Source organism: Leuciscus leuciscus, assembly GCF_965113295.1.
Source record: "Leuciscus leuciscus genome assembly, chromosome: 1".
Lineage (NCBI taxonomy): Eukaryota > Metazoa > Chordata > Actinopteri > Cypriniformes > Leuciscidae > Leuciscus > Leuciscus leuciscus.
In genome coordinates this window covers 37879540-37902860 of record NC_138725.1, presented here as the reverse complement: position 1 = coordinate 37902860, position 23321 = coordinate 37879540, and the positions used below count along the sequence as shown (strand labels likewise).

Genomic DNA, 23321 nt, shown 5'->3' with positions numbered 1-23321 from the left:
ATTACATTTTTACTAGTTAAAATGCTCATTCTAGATATCAAGAATTGAATTTCAACTAGTAAAAACTATAATTCTTTATCTGTAATTGTATTTTCACTAGTGAAATGTCACCATAGGCTGCCATTCAAAATCAATTGTTGATATCAAGAATTGATTTCTTACTAGTTGAAATTCCAATTTCACATATCAGAAATACAATTCTTACTACACTGTAATCCCAAACAGTTGTACTAGCTCATAACTATTAAGGTCATAACAGTCAAATGTCGTTGTGCAGTTGACCAAACTATAAAGTGTTGAGCTCTGTTGAGATTTATGCCACTTTAATTGAATAGGGCTCAATATTTTACAGCTAATTTGTGTGGAACGCTCAAAAAGTTTAGGAACCATACAGTAGTGTCATGACGTTATCGACGTCATGACGTTCTGGTGGGTGGGTCTGATCTCTCCCTCAGGAAAGCGGAGTCAGCCATCTTGAATTTGCCTTGATGCGGGGAAGTTTTGGCCAGCCCATGTGGATGTGGAACACAGTTTAATTTGTTTTTATTTGTTTGGAATGCGCACTTTTATCCCCCCGCTTCAAACCACCACCACCTCAGTTATTTTCATTAGTCTTATTGCCCTCGTTTTCTTAAGCGCCGTCTTATCATCAGCCCTGATTTGGTAAGTAACTCTAACGTTTTTTTATATTTTATATATATATAAACGGTTCTAAAAATATGTGAATATGTGTTGTAAATAGTTTACAAATCCAAGTAATTATAATTTTAGAAGTTGTTGAATGTGACAAATACGTTGACGTTAAGTTAACGTTACCTTACTTCATCTTACAACGGTGTAAGTTAACGTTAACGTTATCAGCGGTTTCCTGGATGAACTACATCTCCTATAATGCATGTTTGCCCGGGACATTGATGGTGGAGGAAGGTCCATGAGTTTGAACTCTCACTGTCTATGGAACTCTCTGGCGCGGAGGCCGAAAGCATAACGTTATCCCTGCTTCCCAGTTTCTGCCGGTGGTTGTTTTCGCTGTTCGCCGTTAATGCATGTGCGTACTTTGAGTAACGTTATACTTATTTCAATAAGTGTCCGCGTTACACAGTCAATATTTTACGTTGTCGAGCTGTGTGTATGTGTGTGCTAGCGTGAAACGAACAATGCTAAACAACATAATGTGAGTGTGTTATGATGCTAATCAGGCCTGTGTTTTTATTTCTTCGTAGGCTCAAGTATGTGGTTGTGAGATCATCTCGAAATCCTTTTAACAGTTCAGGTAGGATGTATTATGAAATAGTGTTAATAACAATTGGTTTTATTTTATGTGTTTCCATAGTCATTCTTTTGCTATTTCTCTAAATGTTTTTATCTCAACTGTGGGATCCACAGTTGATCACTTGAACCCTTTATTAATACTTTGTTAAAAACAACAACAACATAAATAGCAGATCTTATTGTGCCAGATTTGGAAACTTTTTTTTATCTGTATATTCACTTTTTTAAATTTCATTTATCATTATGTATTATTTTTAAAATCATCTTTGTGCGTATGTTGTGTACAGATATCGGACTACAAAGAGTGCTACAGAGAGTCAGCGTTTCACCATCAGACAGATGCCAATAGGTGAGTTTTGTAAAATTGTGTACTAATTTGAATAAAAAAAATAAAAATAAACGAAAGATTTTCGCCCTGAATTATTCACAATGTTTAGGTTTTTTGCAGCAGAACAGACTTAATCAAATTACTGATGTGTTGTCGACTGGTTGGCATACTCATTCCCCCCCTCATTCAAAATTGTACACACATTTTAACTTAAAAAATAATAATAATAATAATTTTTGCAGAGTTCCACCGAATTAACGCTAACCTGCGCATTCAATTCTACAAGGAGCTGGACAGACACACGCCTAAACGCATCACCTTGTTCAGAGACAAGGCCACCAAGACTGGCAAGATAGCAGAGGAGCCAAGCTCATGAGGATTTATGACCTTCAGGTGAATTTTTAACTTGGCATGATTCAGAAACAGATTATTAACATATTGTTTGCAGAGAACTGTAAGAAGCCATAGTGTGAATTGCCTCGACTGTGCCCCGAGGTTAAGTGATTATGCCATGAACACAACATTGTCATCTCATCAGAGATAAACATCTTGACAAGATGTATTCTATCAGAAAGAGGAACCTTCAATTTGAAGAAGTCCAAATAACTACTGTTTTCGTAAAATTTGAATTACAATTTTAAGTTTTTTCCTTTGTGAGTTATTAAAGTATTTACAATAGAAAGTTATTAATTTGAAAAATGTTTTACTGAAGAAATGGTGACCCAAAATACTGAATCTACCATCTATAGCAATTACCACCATCAGAATATGGAGCTATTTAACACTTTGATTTTTTTTTAAAGTGTTTGCTCTGCATTTGTGTAATTACTATTGTAATGGATATTTTTTTTTGGTCCATCTAGGAACAACGTGATGTAAATATGAGACGGGCCCTCGTCCTTCGTGCACTTCCTGTGTACCTTCGTGAAGATGCCTTCAAGCTCTTCAGGACCTGTAATGTAAGTGTACTGGCCTCACTATCAATCCCTTTGTCTAGCTATTCAATCAGCTTAAACATATGACATCACTCAAAGAACTCTAGGAGAACCAGTGGGGTATTCCAGAAAGCAGGTTATGTGAAAACTCAGAGTGAATTCTGAGATGAGGGAAACTCTGAGTTATCCATTCCAGAGGGAAACCCTAACACTAACCCAGGACCAGCTCCTCTGCCTCTGTCGGACGTGGCAGAAAATGTCTGCTTCCTGTTTTCTCCCCTGTTGCCATGGTGAATCACAGCTCCATTGATGATGGCTTTTTACTAGTCGTCAGGCACGAACTCAACTCAGAGTTAACATACTCAGAGTCGACTTACCTAACTCAGATCAGCTGTTCTGGAACTGAAAACTCAAGAGTTTCACTTCACAGGGTAAGTCAACTCAGAGTTCAGGGTTAGGCTCAGAGTTTGTTGAACCTCCTTTCTGGAATACCCCCCAGGACCTGTTTATGAAGTTTACTTGAGTTGTTATTCTGTAAACTGACATGTAGAAATTACATAAATGAAAGGGTAAGTATAAAGCATTCCACTAAACACAAAGTATGCTAACAGATAGGTGTGAAACTAACATAAGATATAAGCATATGTACAGAAAATAGTTTAAACATATGGCTTAGTTGCAGTCTAAGTGCTAAGTGACAGTAATGTTTAGACATCTTTAGCATGATTTGTATCCTTGAGGGGCTGAACTCATTCTTGTATTATTTGTGTTTTATAGTCAGCAGATGGTCCAGACCTCACCGACACTCCGGTGGCTCTCCTGACAGTCGTCACGGATGACCCTACTGATGCGGCCCTCTTCAGCCCTGAGAGCATCTGTATTGTCGTGGAGGATGAAATACTTGTGAGTGGTCCCACAAATCTGGCTGACTCATTTCTCCTGCTCTTTGGGTACGTCTATGCACTAGACCTACAGTACCCAAAGAACCTCGAGCTTACATTCACATTTATCCAAAAAGTTGTGATGTGTCTTGAGGACAACAAACCACTGAAAGGGCGTCTACTGACGCTGAAGAATGAATTGTTCAATGAGTGAATCACTGTAGAGAATTGAGGAAGTTTTTGTTTTTTTCCCCCTCTTTACAAATGTAATCATTTGCCTCTTCTACCTCAGATTTAAGATGTGACACTGTTTGCCTCTTCTACCTCAGATTTAATACATTGATTGTTAATAGATAAATATCACAACATTGATGTATTGCCCAGCCCACGTTGTGGGAAACGACTGTTCAATTCATGCACTATACATTTTTAATGTTCTGTTGCCTAATACCTACCTTGATGCACTAACTTGATGTTGCCAGTGAAGTACGGCACAGTAGAAACCAGTACTTTATTTAAATGTTTTATTTTTAAAAAGTGAGTTGCAGCCTTCAAGGTACAGTAAGTGCCAAAATGTTTTTAAACAGTGTTAAATGGCTCCACATTCTAATAGTTGTCATTGCTGTTGAGGATGGATTATACTTAGAATCTTATTGAATTTTATCATGAATCCTTTGTGAGTTTTAATCATAATGTTTACTGAATAATGTGAGATGGAGACCCAAAATACTGAATCTACCCTCTGTAGCAATGACCACTATCAGAATATGTAACTATTAACACTTAATGTACTTTAAAACACATTTTGTTTTTATGGATTCATTTCCTTTTCCTTTTGTTTTAATTTATCACAAGCACTTTGTTTTGACTGAGCTCCTTTGATTCGTGCCTTTTAAAAAGCGCATTTTGTTAAATAAAAAAAAATTGTTAAATTGTCACTGTGGTGTCACTTTCATGTTTTCTAACATTATTAGCTGATTATAATTGTGTAGTGGGCCGACATCAGTATTTCAGTTTAGAATTAATTTTGAGTGCATGTCCCACATTATGAGTTGAAAATTGAGTGTATTTCCCACATTATATGAGTTGAAAAATATTGAAAATTTTGAGTGAATTACTCCCTAATTATAAGTTGAGGAATATCAATATTTATAAGGTAACATTGAGATAATTTAAGGCAACTGGAAATGTAATTTTTATTTTATGTAAACTTAAAACTTTTAAAAACATCACTAAAATATTTTTGTGTAATCTGTTACAAAATAATTTTTGAGTTCTGTGAACTTATTAGGGTTTACAGTGTAGTAAAAACCTTTGTAAAGACCACCCATTGGCCCAATGACGGAGTCCAACGGCCTGGGCGAAGGGATAATGTGTGTATGTCTTTTCAGCGCTCCGGTGAAGTTCACTTAATTTATTAGAATTTTTGTTTAAATATTACTTTAGCTCTACGCTTAATCTGACTCCAATTTCAAATGATAATCAAATTTAGATCTTGTTTATTAGAAAATAGTCATACTATAAATTATGAATTAATTTAGATCTTTGATTATTCTGAGTATCTAAGGACCCGGTGTCGCTTTGAGACACACGTCGCGAATGTGCGCTCACGATCACAAACTAGCCAGTCCTGAAATAGTCAGAGGGTGCAGTGCAACTATTTTACCCTAAGCGGCCACTCACTGCTGACTCATAATAAAGGTGTAATTTTTTTGATAGTTGCGAGCTTGCAACATGCTAATTGAGTGATAGTCAGAAATCGGAAGGTCTCCTTAATGATGTGCCCCATGCTCCATTCATAGTGCCTTCGGTTTGATCTATCCTGGACAGAGATTTGCGGAAACACCAGACTGCACGTTAATCTACTAGTAATAATGATTTCTGAAAAATGCAGAATAAATCAAGATGTAACATTTTATTTGTCAGGTAAAATGAATCATGCCAATTACACAAGTGATTAAAAGCCAATTCAGAAATAATAAATGCATGACATCAATTACTCAAAGATGGCTCTAAAAGTAAGCAATGCATTCCTGACAGAGACATTCAGTGGTGTGTGAGTGTTTTCCAATGGGAAAACACTGAAACGGCACTGTATGGGGGTTGTTCCTGGTAACAGGCTTCCCAAAGACTTCTGTCACCTAGCCTTAAAAACCCAGACCAGAACAAAAGGGTTATACAAATATTGTTTAGAGTTGTTTTGGTTCAATTCATGTACCCCAGGTGGTAACACCTGGTTTTGGGGGAGAGGGGAGAATGATCAGATATCTTGAAGAGACATCACCCAAAGAGGAGAACAGAATTTTCCCAAGGTTTCAATCTTTCTCATACTACGAATGACTGCAATGAAATTAAGACCATTTTACCAATTGCACTGAGACATTTAAAATGATACCAAACATGAAAAGGAAAAACAATAGATTCACAAGATACATCATGTGATATATAGACAATCTCAGTGAACTTTTAGTGACTTGAGGAGGGAGAGGGGGGATGCATATAAACAAGGAGATAAGTTTGGACAAGACAATGTCCTGTGCTCTCGATCTTCTGTCCAGGGTGCGTTTTATTGCTTTATTGCAGGGTGAGTTTTGTCTTAGCAGGAAAATCAGGTCTTACACCTTTATTTTTTATATCAAGAATTCAGTTGTCACTATACTCTAAAAACTCCTGGGTCAAAAAATAACCCATAATGGGTTATTTTTGACCCAACTCCTGGGTTAAAAAGGGACCAACTAATTTATGGGTTATTTCAACTCAGAAAATTGTGTTATGCTTTTTGACCCAAATTATGGGTTAAATACCTGACCCAAATACTGGGTTTAAAAAAACCAACATCTGGGTAGAAATAACCCAAAAATTAGTTGATCCTTTTTTAACCCAGGAGTTGGGTCACTATCCCAGTATGCCTTATTTCAGAAAATAAAACTTTGTTTTACATTATATTACACACTTCAAGCACTTTTACATTTTTATTGCATTAAATAAAAATCTATAAGAAAAAACACACACTTGGACATGTTTATTTTCATATTTATTTTAAGTCACACTGTAATAACAATATTAGAAATAAAAAAATAGAAAAATAAACAACAATTCTCAGAAGAGCCTCAGGAATTTAAGCCTGGGGCCAACTTTGGGGACAAGATTTTTGATAGTGTCCTCATCAAAGAGAAGAAATGCCTCCTCATCTATCTGAAAGACAGAAAACAAGACAACATGAGTATTGTTAATAAGTCGAGACAATTGTGAACCACTCACCAGACACTCTTTCATTATCAAGCTAACAAATAATCACTTTTAAAACCCCTTCCTCATCACCCCCAATTTTGGCAAGTGCTGCATACATGAAATGCCCAAAATAAAAAGGTTACTGCTCATAAGTAATTCTGAATAGAAACATAACACACATACATTTAGAAAGCCAACACTTGAGAGTTTATAGTTCAAGACTCAAAATTAACCAGACTGTTATTAATATTGAGATATATAAGCTCAAACATATTTTGAACTAAAATAATCTGGGATCACCAGTGATCCCTGACAGGTAAGGGGTTGGTAATGCAGTGGCTTTTTTTTTTTTTTTTTACGTGGCCCAAATTGCTAGTTAACTAATGTGGTTCTTTTGCAGCATTAACATTACCCATTTTGTGTGAATGACATATTTTCTTTCATTAAAAAGTGTAATGACAGCCCATTCTTATGCATAACAGCTTAAAGACAAGGCACAATAATCTTTTAGGGTTGTACATACCCCACTGTCGAAGAAGTTGTGACTTTCACAAAATCTTGCACAGACACATTTAAGTCTTATTAAAAAAAAAATGTAGGTATAGAGAGATGATATAAGGGCAATAAGAGTAAAATGCTCACCTCTAAAATTCTCTGTCAGCTCAGACAGCTGCCACTCAGTTAGCTTATCAGCGACAAAACTGTCCATTCAAAATGACCTGGAGAAAACATAGCAATATAGAGGTTAGCAACAATTTGAAGACTTGACCCGCTTCTTTAACTCTCACTACTTCAGCCAGTAGAGCACTGTATAATATGATAAGCACGGCACAGCTGGTAAACATAACCAGAGACAAACATAACTCAACTATTGTGTTGCCTCGTCGCTCTGTAGCCGCGGCTATGGGGCTCGCACACCGGACGAGAAGCGCCGCGTTGCGTCTAGGACAACTCGAGGTATCGCTCACCGGACGTGCACTCTCTCAAGGGGCTCGCACACCGGACGCGAAGCGCAGCGCCGCGTCTTTAAAATTCGAACACATTATTCTCTATGAGTGTAACGGACACACACACACACACACACACCGGCGGTCTGTCCGCGGCACCCAGCAACGGCTCAGGACCGTGTTCAAAATCGCGTCCGGTGTGCGATAACGTTACCTCGAGTTGTCCTAGACCTAGATGTTGTCGTGATAGCCGTGGCTACATGCCAACCACAGAATTACCACGGCTAACGCTAGTCTCAACGTAGCAACGTATTTTTTTTTTAGCAAATGGTGCTAAACTAGCAACAGGGACATGGACACAGAAAAGTTAACATTACATCAACACTGAAAATACTCTCTTACCTTGAATATAGATGAAGTTGCACCGATGAAGCACAGGCCAAAACGGACCGAGCGCGAAGCGACGGTTATTTCAAACAACTGTTGTGAGAAAATTCCAGAACAACTGCGAGAGAGAGAGAGAGAGAGAGAGAGAAAGCCAACCCTATAACCCAGAACATGGGTTACTCTTTGAAAAATAACCCAGAAACCCAAACAACCTATGAATTGGGTCAAAATATTAGCCCTATAACCCAGAAAATGGTTACTCTCTGAAAAAATAACCCATAATTTTAACCCAACACAAATAACCCAGAAAATGGGTTGAAGAAATAACCGAGGAGTTTTTAGAGTGTAGTTGAAATGTCTATTCTTGATATCAACAATTGAATTGCTACTAGTAACAATGTTCTTTTTTTATATCAATAATTCCATTTTCACTAGTGACAATGTTCATTTCTGATATCATGAATGTGATTGTTACTATAGTAAGAAAGCCATTTTAGATATCTGAAATTATATTGGTATCAGAAATACATTTTCAGATTATCAAACATTAACATTTTTACTAGTAGCAATTCAGTTGTTGATATAGACATTTTTACTAGTAAACACGTAATTCTTGATATCAGGAATTCACATTTTTACTAGTAACAATGTAATTATTGATATCAAAAATTATATTTCTACTAGTAAGAAATACAAAGCTGATATGTGTATTCGGAATTTCAACTAGTAAGAAATCAATTCTTGATATCAACAATTGAATTTGAATGGCAGCCTATGGTGACATTTCACTAATGAAAATACAATTACAGATATCAAGAATTATAGTTTTTACTAGTTGAAATTAAATTCTTGATAGGCCTATCTATAATGAGCATTTTAATTAGTAAAAATTTAATTTTTGATATCAAAAATGGCCATTGTTACTAGTATAAATCTAATTCCTGATATCAATAACTATAATTTGAACTAGTGAAAACTGAATTGTTTATATCAAGAATTAATATCCTGGAAATGAATAAAAGTTAAAACGGCTTGCCATTTAAACAAACATTCGGAAATATTGTACATTATGCAGAGTCTGACAGAGCTGCAATAATGTTTGTGATCATGTGCTCTTTGTCATGGAGATCATGGTCTGTAAGCGTTTCTGTCTGTTTTTATTTGTAGAGAGTGCTGTACCAGGTTTGCAATCTTGCTAAGTATCCATTTGACAGGCAGGCTTTCTGAATTTAAGAGATTTCTTGGATCTCGACCAGGGTCAGATAAGCTAAACATTTGAAATGCGCTTGCAAGATGAGGATTGCGATATATAACCCAATCTCTTAGTCTGAATAGTCATCTGGCTGTGAGCGGCTGACTTGATCTTCTCTCGTTGTTCTAGCTGAACTCCTGGGAAATAACAAAAAGAAAACCAAATTTGACAACAAGAGACAACAGCATTCTCAGGTAAGTTTGTAGTTAAAGTAAAAGGTAAAAATTGACATGAAACTGTTTTGTGTTGGTGAGCACATGATGTGCAAAGCTATGTACATATTCTTATTTGCAGTGATATGTTTTGTATTTGTTAAACCCTGTTGTGCTCCTTGTCTTCCAGCATCTTTTCTTCACTAGATCTACTAGATCATCTGGGGCTATTTTATTAAAATCAAGATGCTGCTGATCATTGAAGCTCTTCTTCTCATTTTAGCTGATTTAGGACAGGTAAGCTTGTTCTAGTATGAATATTACAGACATGAATACTGATGATGTGATCATTATGATTCCTGTTGCTGCAGGATCACAGAGCTGCTACTGCGCCTGCAGGACATATTTTTCCATTGGATATGGCACTGCATTCTGTTGATGATCAATATGACGGCTGTAAAGGGAATATGACAGACCTGGTAAAAAGAGTTCAAAAGGATGAAATGTCTGACTTACCTGAATTGAATAAGGCTTGGCAAGAAGGTGAAGAGAATGCAAAGAAAGCAGAGGATAACTTGCAACAGAATCATTCAGTTGCCATTCATGTGTACACTAACAAAGACTCTGAAGTATATAGTAATTTTAATAGTGCCACTCGTACTGACAAAGAAAAATACAAAGCAAAGACATTCAAGTGGTATTCACTTCACTTTCTGTTAACAGAAGCGATACAGATTCTGAAGGAAACACAAAAAAGATGCTATGTAACTTATCGTGGTACAGATGTTGAATTTTATGTTCAGAGCAACGAGGTTCGTTTGAGCTCATTTTCATCCTCATCTCTTGATCGTAAAGTAGCTCAAGGTTTTGGAACTAAATTTTGTTTTGAAATTAAAACTTGTGAAGGTGCTGATGTAACAGAATACTCAAAGTATCCCGATGAGAAAGAGGTGCTGATTCCTCCATATGAGAAGTTTAAAGTCACTGATGTCAAGAACAGAACAGATCAGCCAGATCTCTGGTGTGAGACTGTGTTCGTGTTGAATAGCACTGGAAAAATAAGTGAACCAAATTGTGTATTGTTTAGCAGTGGAAACCATGCTGCTTTCTTTAATGTTTTACTAATTTTTCAAATATTGTTTTGCAAAGTGTTTAGCAGGTAAACACTTGCAGATTTTACATGTTACTGAACTTTCTTGTCATGATTAAAGTGTCATGAAATGCAAAGATATTGAGAGATTTAATGTCTTTTATCTTCTCTAGATAACAGTCTGTGCTTGCAAAGATACCATGGCTGTATATGTTCATTTTTTTGATTAGTCAGTTTGATTCCACTTTGCTTGAAAGGTAAGACATATCATATGTGAGATGTGAGACGTGAGATGTGATACGTGATGTGTGAGATATGATATGTGAGATATGATATATGAGATACGCTGTAAAAAATAAAATCGTAAAAAAACGGTCAATGACTGTCAGCTACGGCTGCCAAACAAAAACCGTAAAAATAAAGTAAAATATCCTAATTTAAATGAAGTGCAAAAAATGTTTACAGATATTTTCCTTAAACGTTTTACAGAAAAACAGTTATTTTACAGCTATTTCCTGAATTATTACGATCAAACACCTTCATTGTAAAAAAAAAAAAAAACATAAAATAACAGTCAAATGACTGTCAGCAACGGCTGCCATACAAAAGTCGTAAAATTTATGTAAAATATCCTAATTTAAATAAGTGCAAAAGACTTTTACAGAAATCTTCATTAATCTTTTTGAACAGAAACACACAGTTAAAACACAGTTATTTCACATTTATTTTCAGATTTTTTTTACTGAAAAACACAGTTAATTATATGCATGATTTGTTGTGACTATACGTCACTGCATCAGCAACTACACAGTTACTGTCTGTTAAATAAAGCAACATGCAGCATAACATCTGTGTTTCTCTGCTCATTCTGAACTGAAGCTCAGGCTCTACTCTTCAACACAATGGTGACACACGAAACGTACTCGGTTACTAACGTAACCTCGGTTCTCTCTAGAAGAGGTCTCTCGTACTTGCGTAAGATATCTTACGCTAGGGGAAAACCTCTTTTCCTCGAGATATTGAAGCCAAAAATTATCCTTAATTTTGCAATAATGTAAAACGCATTGCAGCAGCATGCAGACATGGGCGAGACAGCTCGCGCGCCCATTGGCTGCTCTGCGGCAACTGCACCAGCCTATCGATAGAGGCTCCTCATGACGTCAGAACCAATGAGGGCGCTTCGCGCCCACCACGTCATGTCCCGCCGAAATCAGGTGGGGCCAGGGCTATAAATACGGCCCAGAGAGGCTGGTTTGGTCAGTTTTTCATCGCTGAAGCGAATCAGAACATGACGCATGCACGGCAAGATACGCAAGTACTCGTTCCCTCTTCTAGAGAGAACCGAGGTTACGTTAGTAACCGAGTACGTTCTCTTACGAGAGGTCTCTCGTACTTGCGTAAGATATCTTACGCTAGGGGAACACAATGTAAAACGCCGTGCGTGCTTGAGACATAACACTAAAGTCCCAAGGGCAGGTGCCCGGGGCTCATACAGTGCCTAATCACAAGGGACTCACAGATAATCCGGGAAGAGGGGCTAGAATAGCATCATTCCTGTAATATGGAGCTCTGATAAGAGCATGATATATCAAGTGTTCCACACAGCCAGGGCGAACTCGGCCTAGACTGGTAAATATGGGGGACTTACGCACTGCCCACAGGAGTATACAGACGATCCGTGATCGACGCTCTAGCAGTTTCAGCATCCCGAGCCGATAGCATCGGGCGGGCAATACTGAAAAATTAAACCGAGAGCAACCTAGCTTGCAAAGCGGGAACCTCGAGGTTATAAAACCTTATAAATGTAGACGGGGAGGCCCAGCCTGCCGCCATACAGATATCTTGCAAGGCAATCCCACTGGACCAAGCCCACGACGAGGCCATGCCTCTTGTGGAGTGCGCTTTGACACCTATCGGGCATTGCAGGCCCCTGGATGTGTAAGCTAGCGCTATAGCATCAACTATCCATCTGGATAGACTCTGTTTTGACGCAGCTAGTCCCTTAGAACGTCCGCTGAACAAAACAAAGAGCTGCTCTGTCTGTCTGAAAACAGATGAGCGAGACACATAGGCCCTTAACGCCCTGACCGGGCAAAGGAAGCCTGCGTCCCCTTCCTCTTCAGATACCGGCAGGGCCGACAGGGAGATCACCTGTGCCCTAAACGGTGTATTGAGGGATTTAGGAACATATCCGTGCTTTGGTTTGAGTATGACTCTCGAGTCATTCGGCCCAAACTCCATACACGTCGCGCTCACTGAGAGCGCTTGCAAATCCCCTATGCGCTTCACTGAAGCGAGAGCCAGAAGAAACACTGTTTTGAAAGACAAGAGTTTCAGGTCTATTGACTGTATTGGCTCGAATGGGGCACCTTTCATGGCTTCCAGAACCGTGGAAAGGTCCCAAACGGGAACTGAGGGTGGTCTGGGAGGGTTCAGCCTCTTAGCTCCTCTAAGGAAGCGAATGACCAGATCGTTCCTTCCTAATGACTGGCCAAGCGGTGGTTCAGCGAACGCTGCTTATGGCCGCCACATAAACTTTGAGCGTGGATGGGGTTCTGCCCTTATCCAGAAGCTCTAGTAAAAAGGAGAGAACCTCTGGCACCCCACAGCGTGAGGGTGAAGTGCCACTCGCTGTACACCAGCTAGTGAACACAGACCATTTGAGGAATAGAGCCGCCTCGTAGATGGAGCTCTAGCCTGCGTGATCGTGTTTAACACTCCCGCTGGGAGGTTAACAGGTACCCGTTGATGGCCCACGCATGTAGGGACCAAAGCTCCGGGCGAGGATGCCAGATCGAGCCGTTCGCCTGCGAGAGGAGATCCCTCCTCACCGGTATCGGCCACGGGGCGGTACTCGTCAGCTGCATCAGGACTGGAAACCAGACTTGGTTTGTCCAAAATGGGGCGACGAGTAGCACTGGGCATCCGCTCTCCCTGATTCGCTCTAACACCTGGGGTAGGAGCGTGACAGGGGGAAACGCATAGAGCGGGCAGCGGGGCCAGACGTGAGCCAGCGCATCCCTGCTCTTGGAGAAGAATTCCTGACAATGAGCGTTCTCTTGAGACGCAAATAGGTCTATTTCCGCTCTGCCAAATGTCCTCCATAGCATTTTGACTGTCTGTGGATGTAAAGACCATTCTCCTGTCGGCAGATTGTTTCTGGACAGTCTGTCTGGTCCCACATTCAGATGGCCGGGCACATGCGCTGCCCTGAGCGAGCGCAGATTGTGCTGAGCCCAGACCAGGAGGCGTTCCGTCAGCCTGTGAAGGATTCTGGATCTGATACCTCCTTGGTGATTTATATAAGCCACCACTGACATGTTGTCCGAACGGACCAAGACGTGGTGTCTTTTTATCTAGGGACAAAAGCGCCTCAGCGCGTTGTCGGCTGCCATCATTTCCAGGCAGTTTATATGCAGAAGCTTTTCCCGTTCCGACCACGGGCCGAATAACGGTCTGCCCTCGAGCAGCGCTCCCCATCCCGAGGTTGAGGCGTCCGTAGACACCACCTTCACACTCGAGCTGCAATACTGCAGCGGGCGCATGCGAAGCAGACCCAGCTGAAGCACTGAGGATGCTGAAGCCATGAGACCCAGCATCCTTTGAAACTTTTTGAGCGGGGCTAAAGCGCCGTGGCGAAAAATCTCTGTCATGCGCTGAATACTTAGTCTGCGCTGCGGCGACAGCTGTGCTGTCATAGACAGCGAGTCCAGATCTGTGCCCAGAAAAGATATAACTCTTTGCCCAATTGACTGTGAGACCTAAATTCTCGAGGTGATCGAGTAATATGGTCCTGTGTTCTATGAGCTCCGACTGTGATCGAGCTAGAACCAGCCAATCGTCCAAATAATTCAGCACTCGTATGCCTCGGAGCCTGAGGGGTGCGAGCGCTGCATCCATGCACATCGTGAATACGCGAGGTGCCAGGGATAGGCCGAATGGCAGGACTGTGTACTGATATGCCTGGCCCTCGAAGGCGAATCTCAAAAATCGCCTGTGACGTGACGCTATTTTTATTTGAAAATAAGCGTCTTTCAGATCTATCGACATGAACCAGTCCCCTTGGCAAATTTGCGAGAGGATTTTCTTGGTCGTGAGCCTTCTGAACCGTCGTTTCAGAAGTGCTTTGTTTAGTCGTCTTAGATCTAAAATGGGTCTAAGACCCCCGTCTTTTTTTTTGGGTACCAGAAAATATCTGCTGTACATGCCCCCTTCGCTCTGAGCTTGTGATAGGGGTTCTATAGCCCCTTTGCTCAGTAACTTCGCTATTTCGGCCCGAAGTAGGTGTGCTACTTCCTTTTTCACCGTAGTATCGATTCGCGCCGCTTTGCGTTGCGGGCGTCGACCGAACTGTAGCGAATAGCCTCTTTCTATAATGTCTAGCACCCACTTCGAAACCCCGGGTAGCCTTGCCCATGCGTTTGCACGAATGGCTAGGGGTTGAATGCGAAGCGCGCTCTGGTCGCTCAGCGACAGAGGGGCTTCAGTGTGCTGCAACATAAGCGTCGCGCTTATGACATTTGAGGCAGGGGGCGCGCTGATAACAGCGGGCAGATTGCCCGAGCTCGACTCCTCTGCGGTGGTCAACCGAGAGGGGGAGGGCTGGGCGAGTCCCGTAAGACCTGTCATGTCTATGTGTGAATGTGGGCGTGGGATAGCGGGCACATTTACAACACTGAGAGCATTGTCTGCCTGAGCAGAGCGAATGCATGTTGGTTTCGTTTTACAGAATCCTTGAGACATGCAGAACGTAGTGTTTGTGGGCACTGGGCAGTGGGCACATTTACCACATTTAATGCGCAATCGATCTGGGTCGATTTCATGTGCGCGAGCCCTGTGCGACGGGCTGTGTTTCTGTGTAGGAATGAGCACTGGGCAGTGGACATTTTGTCTACACTCATAACACCATCGGCCGTGGCTGGAACACCAGAAAATACACTCTATGGGATTTATCTGGGTAGCCGTAAAGCGGCGTTTGTGTGCAGGCAAGCAAGGTTGGGGATGTAATCGTCTTCACTGAAGTGAGCACTGCACACACAAAAATCCTTGATTCTGGATATTTTAGCTCCCGCAGAGTAGCCGATGGCAACCAGCCAAAGCTGTCTCATAGCTATATCCGAAACAGGAAAACGATGGAATCTGAACGGTGATCCCGGCACATTCTTGTGGTCACAACCTGGGAATTTACAAGTTCGCACCATTGTTAATTTTCTACTTTTTACGTCCTTGTCATTCGATTGTGTAAACACTATGGAACAGCTGATCGGAGCGTGCACACTGTTGACGTTGACAGCAGCGTGGATTGATAGAAATGGAAAGAAAATAGTGCCGATTAAAACTGAGGTATGAATTTTGTCTGGAGTGTTTTTTGTGATGTAAATTAATCAAGCTTTGAAACGCATATAATTTTTTCACGTAAAAACGCACAGTTTTGAGGCCCCGGAAACTAACCGAGACTACTTTCTTGAAAAACTTCCAGCGGCCAGAACTCTGACCAGGGAGGTGACCACAGAGTGGGTCAGTGTGTATGCACTATAGTGCTGGTAAGGATTGCATACAACTTCATGTCTTAAATGGGCGAACTATCCCTTTAATTTTAGGGTTTTTGTTTGGCAGCCGCAGCTGCCAGTCATTTGACCCTTTTTTTAAGATTTTTTAACAATGAAGGTATTTGATCATAATAATGCAGGAAATACCTGTGAAATAACAGTGTGTTTTCGTTTTTTTTTAATTAGCATATTTTACTTTAATTTTAAGGTTTTTGTTTGGCAGCCGCAGCTGCCAGTCATTTGTACGGTGACCGGGAGGGAACATGTTCGGTTCACTTATTTTTGTCGTGGCCACAACATATAAACTCGTGGGAACGTGATATTAAGTCGTGGGAACGTCATATTAAGTCGTGGCCACGAGATCATTTTGTTGAGGTAATGACATCATTATATCGTGGCCACGCGATGCAAAGTCGTAGCCTCGAGATCATATGTTGAGGGAACGATATATTTTTCTTGTGGCCACGACTTCATATTTTGAGAGAACGACATCTATTTGTCGTGGCCACGAGTTATGTTGAGGGAGCCACAGCGGCCAATACTGTAACAGTACCATAGCATAGACTGGGCTACAGCAGAGATGGAGATGACAGAAGAAATTACATTTTACTTTAAATTAGGAATGTCATATAAAGATATAGTGCGGTCTTTGGCATTAAGACATGGGTACGTTATAAGTGAAAGACACCTGAAGCGCATTCTTAAATTGAATGGGCTTTTTTGTCGCACGTTTTGCACTGGCATGAAGTTGGTTTGACGTTGGACGTTCGATATTCGCATATTTAGGGACCGTCTCAAAATTACATGTGACATTGGCATAAACGTTTCTAACTTCAATAGCATTTTAAGACAATGACTTACAGTGGTTACATAAAACCAACTGTACATTGTTCATATAGGTCTCATGTATGATGCACACCTTTAATATTTTTGATATTTATGACATTTAACTGCTAAATCATGTGCAAATAATGCTATGTATTTCACTACTGTATGGGATCATATACAAAATATGACAATATTTAAAGGTCCCATGACATGCTACTTTTTGTAGGCTTTAATATAGGCCTAAGTGGTCCTATCCACTGTATCTGAAATCTCTTTCCAAAAATTCAGCCTCGGTGCAGAATTATAGCCACTACAAGCCAGTCCCAGAATGAGCTTCCTTCAGACGGGCCGTTTCGGTGTCTGTAGCTTTAAATACTAATGAGGAGGAGAAAGGCGGCGCAAGGTGGAGGGTGGGTGTGGCCTTGACCATCTTGCGCAACGGTACCATGCATGTTTGTTTATGTTGGATATATTGCAATGGCACGAAGACACGCAGTCGTTCAAGCATTTCAGTTTGACCCAGAATCTGATCCAGATGGAGAAGCAACGGATGACGAAGTTGCAACTCAGCGGCTCCAGAAGGACGTTTCCGAATGGTTAGTTTAAAATATTATGTCTGGATACGGTACTTTATTCGGATGGTTTACAGTTATCATCATGTAGCTAACGCGAACCTACTGTTGCCTTTTCATGAGAGATCTGTAACGTCTGTAATTTATCTTATTACAATTACATCAAGCTCTGCGATCTTGAAATGCGGATATCGCGCGCGCCATATAACCAACAGGAAAACGGTTATCCAAATAACAAAGAAATGTACAACACTCGCGTTACAGTATGTGTAACTTGATGCTGTCTACCTTTACATTAGCGCAAGTAACTGCATAGCTGCATAGCTAATGTGACAGCCACATTCTACGTGTAAGAAGCTAGGTAACCATAAACAGTAAAGCAACACACTTATATATAATTTGTTGACTTACTTAAAGGAACACTCCACCGTTTTTTGAAATAGGGCTTATTCACTTTCTTTCCTACATTTAGATAGGTGGGCAAATGCATTTTTGTCTCAGTGCATGCATTGTTTTAGTTTGACAGGGTCGGCGCTAGCTTAGCTTAGCACAATGAATGGAATCCTTTGTTGCCAGCTAGCATGTCCTGAGTAAAAGTGATATACATTTTTTTTTAAAACCCACCTAATTACTTCTTGTGGCCTGCGTATTCACAACAAGTACAAATAGTGATGCAGATTAACACTAGGCGATTTCCTAGGCAGATATTGACTTATATATTAAGGACTATATTAGGGGGAAGCACAGGCGAAGCACTGCTACTTGGGCGTGATATCTCTGCGCCCAAGTAGCAGTGCTTCACCTGTGCTTCCCCCTAATATAGTCCCAAGTCAATATCTGCATAGGAAATCGTCTAGTGTTAATCTGCATCGCTATTTGTACTTGTTGTGAATACGCAGGCCACAAGAAGTAATTAGGTGGGGTTTTTTATTTTTTTTTATCACTTTTACTCAGGACATGCTAGCTGGCAACAAAGGATTCCATTCATTATGCTAAGCTAAGCTAGCGCCGACCCTGTCAAACTAAAACAATGCATGCACTGAGACAAAAATGCATTTGCCCACCTATCTAAATGTAGGAAAGAAGGTGAATAAGCCCTATTTCAAAAAACGGTGGAGTGTTCCTTTAATTGTCCGACGTTCAGCAAGCCCAGCTCTGTATTGACCATTCGATGTTCATTTGTACATCCAATTATTGAGCAATTATTATGCTTTGCTCGCTCAAAAGCCATGATATCTCTCGTGGACAAACTAAAATCGCGCGCGCGCGTTCTACTTCCTAGCTCATTTTCTCATGGGCGAGAAATGTTCTCTGGGCGGGCAAAGCAGAGAAAGGGGAGGTAACATTTCTCCTTATGACGTCATAAGGAGGAGATTCAAGATCAGCCCGGTTGAGCTTCCATTTTCTCAAAGGCAGAGAAAAATAGCAAAAGCTCGATTTACACCGATTAAAATTTTTAGAAACTTTGGGACCATATACAGGCTAGGGGAACTCATATTAATGTTAAAAAACCTCAGAAAGTGGAAATTTCATGTCATGGGACCTTTAAAGCTCAATAGCATTTGAAGACAATGACTTACAGTCATAAAAACAACTGTACATTGTTCATCTAGGTGTCAGGTGACTTACAGTCACAATTTTACATACATTTTTTATGTAATTTAAGAAAACAGAAAAATACTGTATGAAAAATACAATCAATTTTCTGTATAAAAAATGTGAATTACTGTAATTTGTCATTAATGTCACAATACCTAAAATAACAGCTGAATTTTTATTTTACAGTTATTATTTGTAATTTTACAGTGTTTTGAGTACAATTTAAAATTAAAGAAAATGATAGTCAAAAAATCACAGTTATTTTCTGTAAAATTAGGATTTTATTTTTTTTACAGTGTGTGAGATAGGAGATGTGATATGTGAGATTTGAGACATGATATGTGACCCTGGACCACAAAACCAGTCTTATGTTTTGTTTTGTTTTTTTTTAAATTGAGATTTCTACATCACCTGAAAGCTGAATACATAATCTTTCCATTGATGTTTGGTTTGTTAAGATGGGACAATATTTGGGCAAGATACAACTATTTGAAAATCTGGAATCTGAGGGTGCAGAAAAATCTAAATATTAAAAAAATTGCATTTAAAGTTGTCCATTTCTATTGGCGATTGTGCTGCATCCACCCACAAAAATATTTTTTATATATATTTAAGGTGGGAAATTTACAAAATATATTTATGGAACATGATCTTTACTTAATATCCTAATGATTTTTGGCATAAAAGAAAAATGGATAATTTTGACCCATACAATGTTTAGTTGGCTATTGCCACAAATATCCCCATGCAACTTAAGACTGGTTTTGTGATCCAGGGTCACATATGTAAGAAATAATATGTGAGTTGTGAGATGTGAAATGTGAGACGTGAGACGTGATGTGTGAGATATGATATGAGATATGAGATATGAAATGTGAGATATATGTGAGAGATATGACATGTGAGATATGAGATATTATATGTGAGAAGTGAGATATGAGATATGATATATGAGATGTATGATTTGTGAGATATGATATGTGAGATTTGGGATATGATATGTGAGATGTGAGATATGAGATATAATATGTGAAATATGAGATATGATATGAGATATTATATGTCAGAAATGAGATATGATATGTGAGATATGAGATATGATATGAGATATTATATGTCAGATGTGAGATCATATGTGAGAAATTAGATGATATGTGAGAAATGAGATGATATGTGAGATATGAGATATGATATATGATATGTGAGATATGAGATATCATATGGTATATGAGATATGAGATATATGACATATTATATATGATATATGATATATGATATATCATGAGATATTATCAAATATGATATGACATATATCATATATGACATGTCATATCATATATGAAATATGATATATATCATATATGATATATGATTTATCATATCATAATGTTATAGAAATACATTATAGCATAGCAAATGTCCTGTTGCAAAAATAATAAAACGTCTGCATGCAGGTGTGAGATGAGAATTATATAGCTATATATTATAATAACATTAACATAACCTTGTTTTAAAAGCACTTTATATATCAATATAACTATTAGGACACATATGCGCTGAACACCTCTGAAGTAAACTAACACTGAACAGAAGCTGCTCTGGACAATCTGACACCTGAAGTTGAGGGGAAATACACATGTAAAGTTTACAGACAGCAGGATTCTGGAGAGACTGTGGCTCAATTAAAAAATGTTGGTGAGTCTGAACTTGAAAGTGATTCTCCTTTAACTGAACTTCATGCAATAGATTTCATGCTGTGATATTGTAACTTTATTCTTTCAGAGCGTTTGGTGGTATCAGGCTTAGATGAGTCCATATCTGCATATGCAACCCATTCTCAATCCCAAGGCGTCAAAAACTGAAGCATGATCAAGCGCCCCCGGCGTCACAATGAAGACGCCAATATGGTGCCCCTCGGCGTCATTCTACATGGCGAATTTGGAACTCCGTTGCTTTCAATGGGAAACCTGTGGCGTCAACAAAAGACGCAAATTTTATCAGTACTAAATCGCGCTGAAGTCTCATTCCGAACACATCGCGATATTTGGCATCAGTTCACTTATGCCAGATGTTGGTAAGTAGTCGGAAATACTCTGTCCTAATTATGTTTGTAGAACATTTTAGAACATATTTGTAGAGGACGCACAGTAAAAACAACATTAGTTTTACTGTGATAAGTGTAGTAAAAATAATAATAATAATAATAATAATACAGTGGGAGGAGAGACCGAGAACGGGAGAAGGGCCGCCATTATTGGGAAGCTGAAAAAACACATTAACACACACATTCACACACGCACCGTCACTGAATTTCGCCTTTATGCTGCGAGAAGTGCTTTTTTCCGCTGGAGACCTGCGCTGTTCTCCACAGACCGCGTGTTGACGACTGAAAGGTGTGATAAACATGGACAACTCGAGATGTTTTGGACACAACAAAGGAAATTATAAGTGCTCAAAAACAACGTGGTGAACCCAAGGGAAGACACAACGATACAAAGCTGTTTTTCCCCCTCTCTCTAACTCTCTCTCCCTCTCCTTCAACGCCCCCATCCTTTCCAACAAGAAACAGTGATCTGATGTTTCAGTCTGGTTTTTCCTCGATGCTTTTTCTTGTCTTTTTGTGCTGCATTTGGGAAGAGGAACGCAAATCAGATTGTTGAAAACTTTCAGAATACGATCAGTCATTGAACGAAGAGATTGTGCTGCGATCGGACAGCTGAAGAAGGGAAACGCCGAAGTTTTTGGGACTACTGCTGGACTATTTTTATTGTTATTCCTCATCTTGATGAATTTCTGAGCCGGTTTCTGCTGCTGCAGATAAAGGAGTGAAAGAGAAGAGAGAGGGAGGCATGCTGTGGAAGCCTAGGTGAACATGGAACATGGTGGACTTCCCCACAAGCTACCAGCAACAGTGTTTACATCTGTTATTCATCTGGAGAAAGATTTAATCAGCAGAACCAAAACAAGACATTAGCATTGCAAAGGAATGGTCGAAGAGAGTTTCTGGGAGGAACATCAGAAGCAGAGAGGCACTCACCGGGAATTACGACATTTCCAATACGACAATTCCAGCTCCATCAAGTCGTTCTGGTCTACCACTCGCCGGCCTCTGAAGAACACCGGACGCCGTGCTGATCATTCGCTGTTAGCCCGTGTCCCGAGCTCGGCTAATGCTAACGCGGCTGCCAGTCTCTGCAGCACTGCGGTCAACATCGGCCTTTTAAACATCCGCTCTCTCACGAGCAAGGCCCACCTCGTCCAGGATCTCCTGACGGACCGTAAGTTTGACATCTTTTGTCTGACTGAGACCTGGCAGCAGCCAAACGACTTCGCTCCCCTCAATGAAACCACTCCACCGGGAGTGTTAGACTGTAAAATTTGTTTACCAATCTGCACCTCGTGTGTCTGGGAGAGGGGGCGGTCTCGCGGTAATATACCGTGAGAACTGGAAAGTTGTTCCCGTGAATGTGACTGCCTGCCTCTCCTTTGAGGCCACTGTCTGTCAGCTCTCTGGACCTACTCCCACTGTTATTGCGACTCTCTATAGACCACCAAAACCAAACAAGGATTTTATCTCTGACTTTTCTACATTTTTGTCTCATTTGGCTACACTTTCATCTAATGTAATAATACTGGGAGATTTCAATATCCACATGGACAACTTCAATAACACTTTCACTAAAGATTTTACCTCATGTATCGATAGTCTTGGATTTCAACAGTTTGTCAACTTTCCCACACACAATAAAGGACATATTCTGGACTTAATCTGCTGCTCAGGAATAACACCTACGGACTGCAAAACCGACCACCTCCCTTATACTGATCATCTGCTTCTTTCATTTAATGTCAATCTGTCTTTCAGTAAATCCAACCCACCACGTACTATTCATTTCCGTAAAATTAAGGACATCAACCTGGACAATCTCATAACTCATATCAATAACCTTCCCAGTGCAGATAGCCTTTCTACAACAGATGAGTTTCTCACACATTACAACACACACCTCCAAAACACTCTCAACACTCTGGCTCCACTCAAAACTCGGTCTGTCACCTTCACTAACACAGCACCCTGGTTTACTTCCACCCTCAGAAAACAAAAAGCAATAGGCCGCCGGCTGGAAAGACTCTACAGGAAAACTGGACTCACCATACACAAAAACATGTACACAACTCACATCCTACAATACAAAGACTCCATCTCCAAAGCCAAATCTACCTACTACTCCCGGTTAATCAGTTCCAATGAAGGCAATTCCAAGGCTCTTTTCTCCCTCATTTCTAACATCTCAAAA

At 40.0% G+C, this 23321-nt stretch overlaps 1 protein-coding gene and 1 long non-coding RNA gene across 2 annotated transcripts; both read left to right on the top strand.

The window, feature by feature from the left end:
* The first annotated feature begins 207 nt into the window (after positions 1 to 207).
* LOC309505654 lies at positions 208 to 4352 on the top strand. Its single transcript, XR_014208528.1, has 5 exons — positions 208 to 1273; positions 1560 to 1621; positions 1843 to 1993; positions 2464 to 2559; positions 3313 to 4352. It is a non-coding gene; the product is annotated as an uncharacterized lncRNA (long non-coding RNA).
* A 5452-nt stretch (positions 4353 to 9804) lies between these two features.
* On the top strand, positions 9805 to 21893 carry LOC309474698 (ecto-ADP-ribosyltransferase 5-like; the record flags this gene model as incomplete). The annotated part of the gene is made up of 2 exons (XM_082137276.1): positions 9805 to 10447; positions 21841 to 21893. 2 exons carry the CDS (start codon positions 9805 to 9807, stop codon positions 21891 to 21893), a joined length of 696 nt encoding a protein of 231 aa, XP_081993402.1.
* Between the last annotated feature and the right edge of the window lie 1428 nt (positions 21894 to 23321).